The 6,030-nt window shown below is 36.3% G+C and overlaps 1 protein-coding gene across 1 annotated transcript; it reads right to left on the bottom strand.

Moving 5' to 3' along the window:
• Window positions 1-447: 447 nt before the first annotated feature.
• Window positions 448-1,781, bottom strand: LOC145791261 (uncharacterized). Its single transcript, XM_082871602.1, has 4 exons — window positions 1,628-1,781; window positions 1,380-1,468; window positions 1,139-1,296; window positions 448-1,051 (listed from the first exon to the last, which is right to left on the bottom strand). The coding sequence occupies exons 1-4, from the start codon at window positions 1,779-1,781 to the stop codon at window positions 448-450; spliced, it is 1,005 nt and encodes a 334-aa protein (XP_082727728.1).
• Between the last annotated feature and the right edge of the window lie 4,249 nt (window positions 1,782-6,030).

Raw genomic sequence — 6,030 nt, 5'->3', positions numbered from 1 at the left:
AGCAGCCCACATTAGTTAGCAGTCTAACAACAATATATAAATCAGTGCATAACATTCCATCAGCAAAAGTGCATAGCAGTCCAAAACAGATTTGTTAGATCAACCAACAACATACCAAAAGCAGAACAAACCATCCAGCCATAGCATAGCACAACCTCCTAAATTCATAGCCCACTGTTCCTTACACGCTGCTTAGTCACCATTACTGCTTCAGACCCAGACCTTACACACTCAACCACCAGTCCTAAGACAGAACTTAACTTGCTACATATTATAAACCAAATCACTCACAGAAGCTGCCACAAGTAATGGCGAAGCCTTTACCCACAAAGCTACTTTCACTTTCACTATGTCACATAGAGCTTCAAAATCTGGTTGAGACCAATTGAAAACACATTCGTTTCTATGCCTCCATGTAGACCAAAGAGTTGCCAAAGGGATGACCATCTAAATCTTCTTCTCCAACTTTGACATTTTGCAGCCATACCACCATTGTAATAGTCCATCTACCGAACTTGGCAATACCCACTGGAATTCCCACCACCTTACAATGTTTGACCACAGCCTCCAAACAAAAGGATAGAAGAGAAGAATATGCTCCACAGTTTCAATATCCTCATGACAAAAAACACATTCCAGATTAACACTCCCATCAAGTATACCAATTCGATGAAGAAAGCAGGAAGTTTTCACTTTACCAAGCCATGCCAACCACCCAAAAAATTGCACTTTGGGAGGAGCAAAATTATTCCAAATAGAACCTGCCATTGGTTGAACATGCCCAAGAAAGGATTCACTCCAATTATAAGCTGATGCTACACTAAACTGCCCAGATGGATCTGCTACCCACTTCAATACATTAGATTTTTCAAGGCAAAGAACTGGTGCACACCTAAGAAAACAGGCTAATCTATGTACCTCATCCTTCTTCCAGACCAACAGGTTTCTTCTAAACTGAAGGGTCCAAACAGTATCTGCACTCCTATTCTCAAAGAACCCCCTTACCATCCCTTGCTTATCATTAGAGAGAGAAGAGTCTAGGAAATTCTTCCTTCAAACAAACATTACTAATCCATTTATCAAACCAAAATTGAGCTTTACTCCTATCCCCCCTATTTGAGAATTATGGAGATAAAACTTATGCAAGTCTAGATTCAACAAAACCACATTAAGAATATCCATCCAGATTTTAGAACCTCTACCTTCTAAAGTTGGAAGCCATTTCCCATTCTGAACATTATACTTTGAGCAGATCACTTCTTTCCAGAAAGTGTTATTCTCAACACCAAACCTCCACTACCATTTTAACAACAGGCATTCATTAAAGTTCTAATCCCCCTCAAGCCCAAACCACCTAAATTCTTATTCTTGGCAATCACCTCCCAACGGACCAAATGCACTTTTCTTCTGAGATCGAATTTACCCCAAAGAAAAGCAGATTGCATTTTCTCAATTTCCTTAGCCACCCCTATCAGAATTTTGAACAATAATAGAAAGCACATAGGCAGATTGGACATCACAGACTTAATTAATATTAATCGCCCAGCAAAAGAGAGTAGCCTTCTCTTCCAGTTAGCTAATTTCTACTTAAATTTTACAAGAACCAATTTCCAAGTACTCCTCTTACCTAGGTTGACCCCCAAAGGCAGTCCTAGATACATTATAGGTAGCTTCTGATGAAGACAATTTAGATTAGATGCCAACTCTTGCAATAGACCATCACCAACCCCAACACCACAAATAACACTCTTATGATAATTTATTTTCAGCCCTGATGCCATCTCAAAGCATCTTAAAATTCTTTTAATATTGCCTACTTCCTCACTCTTTGCTTCACAAAACAAAATTGTGTCATCTGCAAACTGCAAGTGAGTTACTCTTAGGCCATTGGACCCCACCTCGGCCCCATTGATTAAGTTTAACTCTTTCGCCCTGCTTAGCAAAGATATTGAGTCCCTCAGCTACAATGTTGAATTGTCAATGAGTTTCTTCATGGTTCTATTGTGTAACTTTCATGGTTGATCTCTATGGAATTAAAACTTGCTATATGGTGATTATCGTTTTGATTATGAAAAATGCTAAATACCCACAAATTAAAATTCACAATTCACCCACAAGGACATACTGCAAGGGAGTTGAGATTTATATGGTTAAGTTTGTAACAAATCAAAAGTTAAAGAGTAATATGTCGGGTCATTGTGGGTGAAATGTGAGAAGTTTTAGGTGTCTCAATCTTTTTCCTATTGATTATTACTTTTATTCTTATGAGCAATAATGCAAACTTAATGCACGTGTCCTATTATATTTTTATTCATATTTGTCTTATATATCAGTTATTTCTCCAAAAGGCCATGTACATATCTACGAAGGCAGTAACATCATTAAACTTTGCTACTTTGGTTATTGATCAACAATCTAAATAGATGTCTAGTCATCTTGATTAGTTGTTGCTTAAATGTGATAGTAATTTTAATAAGGAAAAGGACTTGTGAAAATAATCAACTATTTAGGTAAGCTTTATTAAATAAATATACAAATTTCTCCAGCTTAGTGATTGGTTCAATCAAATGACACTTAGAAAAGAAGTTCCCAAAATGCTTAGTTTTCCTAATTGAAGTGAGTAATCAATCAGTAATCCAAATTCTAAATCTATGTTGAAATTGCAAAGATCCACTTTAAATTATATTAACCTATATGATTTTTTTTATCGCTTGGTTATTTATTTATTTATTATTTTTTTATGGGATTTGTTTTCGTCCTTTCTTATGAAAAGGAAAAATTTAGGAGACATGTACGAACTCACTTGCATTGTGAGTTCCATTAAACTAAATCAGTTATCCCGAAAGTTTATGAATTTAACTGATTTATAAATTGAACATATGAAACTAATGCCTAAAATTAGCACATTCCACTCACATGGATACTCTAGAGGGACATAATGGGAGGTCAACACATTTATTGGCTAAGACCTACCAACAACCAACTTTAATCCCTTTTTCTTTCCAAGTTTCAACCAATCAACACAGATGAGCAGCATCACAACCTACCTCTCTTTCTGTCCATTCTTCCTCACCTTTCCGTGCATAATACTATCTTTCTTTCTTTGTGCTACTCCTTTTGGCTACAGAAGTCAAGGTCAAGGCTAAACTGGAATCTAAAGGGAGATAAAAATACAATTTTTTTTTTCACATCATAGCTACTAAAAGAAAGAACACCAATGCAATTGATTCTATGATAGTGAATGGGAAATTAGTGAAGGAACCTATTACGGTAAAACAAGCTATGTATGGTCACTTTAGGATAAGTTTTTATGAGCAATGGAAGTATAGACCCAAGCAGAGCTAGCATTTCAACTGTTTGGATGTGGAATTTTTTGAACATGAAATTTGGGTAGCAGTGGCAGAATGTGATGGTAATAAGGCGCCTGGGCCTGATGGGTTTAACATCACTTGTTATCAAAATGGGTGGAGATTTATGAAAGATGATATCCTCACTATTATGAAGGAATTTTATGTTAACAGTAACTTGGTTGGGGGCTTAAATAGCTCCTTGATTACATTGGTCCCTAAAAAAGACAATCCCATAGGTATTCAAGACTACATGCCTATTAGTCTTATAAACTCCACTTACAAAATTCTATCCAAGGTGCTTGCTAATGGATTCAAAAAAGTACTTCCTGTTGTTATAGATAATGCTCAAACTACATTTCTAGGGGGAAGGAATATTTTGGATGGTATATTGATAGCCAATGAGGTGGTGGACTGGTGGAAAAAATAAAGAAGAACGGGCCTGATATTAAAGTTGGATTTCCAAAAAGTGTATGACATAGATAATTGGAACTATCTTCTCCAAATGCTATCAAATTTTGGATTTGGTACCAAGTGGGTGAATTGGATTCTTACCTACATTTCTTCAGCAAAAGTTTCTATGTTGGTAAATGGTTCGCCCACACTTGAATTTTTCCCTAAAAAAGGGCTTAGGCAAGGTGTCACAACCCAAACCCGCTCGTATAGGTTCAGCGTCGTAACCGGCCAGTAATCCTTAGATTACCAAAGGCCTCTGAACAGATTAACACATAAAAGGGGCTGCGGAAGCAGATATATAAAACATACATAGTCTATTGAGCTGTGTATACATACATGGGATAGGAATTTAAAACTTTATATACACACATACATGACATCATATTAACAAAATCTTACGTCACCATCACATGTACACTAACTGGGGCTTAGCCCGAGAAACGGTCATACAAAAACTTGTCCAAACCACATAAAGAAAGTAGAAACCTTATACATAATTCACAAACTTGACCATTAAACTTCTCGGGAACCTTCTTGGGAGGCATGGTGGTTGGTCGACAAAAAATAGATCTTTAGGCTACCACTACTGAGCTTGGTTATGCACCTGGTCACCTACATACACAACTAATAGAGTGAGTAGGAGCCTAGTGAATAATGACAAAGTAAAGGGATTTAAATGAATGATGTCCCATAACAGATTCGAAAAATAGATTCATATTTATGCCGAAAACAAAAGCAGATCCATATTCACATTCTTATCCATATCATATACAGAAGTCAGAGTTCATACTTAATCATACATGATACATCCATTAGCGCTAACAAAACAGATATAGAACAGATGCAGAACAAATGGTGGTTATGAGTAACCAGTTTCATAAAGGAACCTCTCGATTTGGGTAACAGAGAATAGACATGCTGAGCTCCATGATGGAGCCTCCAGTACGGGTAATAGATTGCAGACATATTAAGTTCCATAATGAAACCTCTGATACTAGGTAATAGCTAGCAGATATGCTAAGGATGCCACAGATATATTTCAGAAATTGGATAATCATTCATTATACAAGACATAACATTTCAGAAAAATGATCATATCATTTCAGTCAGAAAATACTTATAATCAAACATAGCTTTACAGAGTTATTACTCACAATTGGCTCCAAAAGAAAACATACAGAGCAGACAAATCGAATAGCTTACGGCGTATGACCTACACAAACAGATAACAGATACATACTGAAACACATGCTCAGAAATTACTTAACTCATTACATTTCATTCTTAGTGTGTTTCTAAGTCTAATCCTCATTATTGTGTCTCAATTAAGGCTTAGGAATACCTAAGATACAATGAGAATGCGAAAAGGTGATTCAAAACAGTTAGTCAAATTTTCAAAAACAGGGAAGTTCGTTCAAGCGCAACATCTGTCGCTCGAGTGGTCTGCAAAGTCTGCAAAAGTATTGGTTGCATGATTTTTCTGTAGGATGGATACTCGACGATTGCTCAAGCCAAAGACTGAGTAAAAAAGGTCTTTGTTTGAGCGCAACTTCGGTCGTTCGAGTAGTCTGCAAAATTTGTAAAGCTTCTGGGAGCATGAATTTTACGTTCGAGCTTAAACTTCTTTGCTTGAGCGGAGGTGCAAAACAAATGGTGGTTGCTCGAGCGCAACTTCTGTCGCTTGAGTGGTAATGCAAAATTCTGGAATTTCCAGATTATACCTTCAGCTTCAAAACTCGATTCTAAGGCAACAAACACATCCTTTTGGGCCAAAACTGAAAAAAACACTTGGAAACTTGTACTATAACATGAATTGGAAATCATTTTGCAAAATTACGGCCCGAAAGCAAGTCAACACTTAACATTTTGGAAACCATAACATGAACATGACATGCATGAAATAATTTGAGCTCCAAGTTTCCAAATTATGATCAAATGAGGTGTTTAGTACAAAAACTTGTTGATTTCTTGAACTAAGGTCAAAATGTGAACGTGCATGTCAAAAATTCTTTGAATTCAACTTCAAAATCATGAGAATTATGCATGCATGTTTGATATGACTAGAATCTCTTCATTTCTAGTTCAATTTATGTATTACTCCACTTATTCACTAGAATTCTTGCACTAATGTCTTGACTACAAATCTCCAGGACAAGATTCTTACCTACAAGCCTTAACTCTTTGAATTCTTGAATGATTCTTCCTAAATTCTCAAGTTCTAGCTAGA

This window comes from Camellia sinensis, chromosome 5 (assembly GCF_055761805.1).
Source record: "Camellia sinensis isolate YWXY chromosome 5, ASM5576180v1, whole genome shotgun sequence".
NCBI lineage: Eukaryota > Viridiplantae > Streptophyta > Magnoliopsida > Ericales > Theaceae > Camellia > Camellia sinensis.
This window is presented reverse-complemented; position numbering and strand designations above follow the sequence as displayed.

Bases quoted from the DNA above. Each gene is read 5' to 3' on its own strand.
- LOC145791261 (XM_082871602.1), bottom strand. From the start codon at position 1,781: ATGGCATCAGGGCTGAAAATAAATTATCATAAGAGTGTTATTTGTGGT. The intron at 1,469-1,627 runs GTAAGAGGAGTA...AAATTCTGATAG, and splicing joins GCCTTTGGGGGTCAACCTAG to GGGTGGCTAAGGAAATTGAG. The intron at 1,297-1,379 runs GTGATTGCCAAG...TTAAAATGGTAG, and splicing joins TGCATTTGGTCCGTTGGGAG to TGGAGGTTTGGTGTTGAGAA.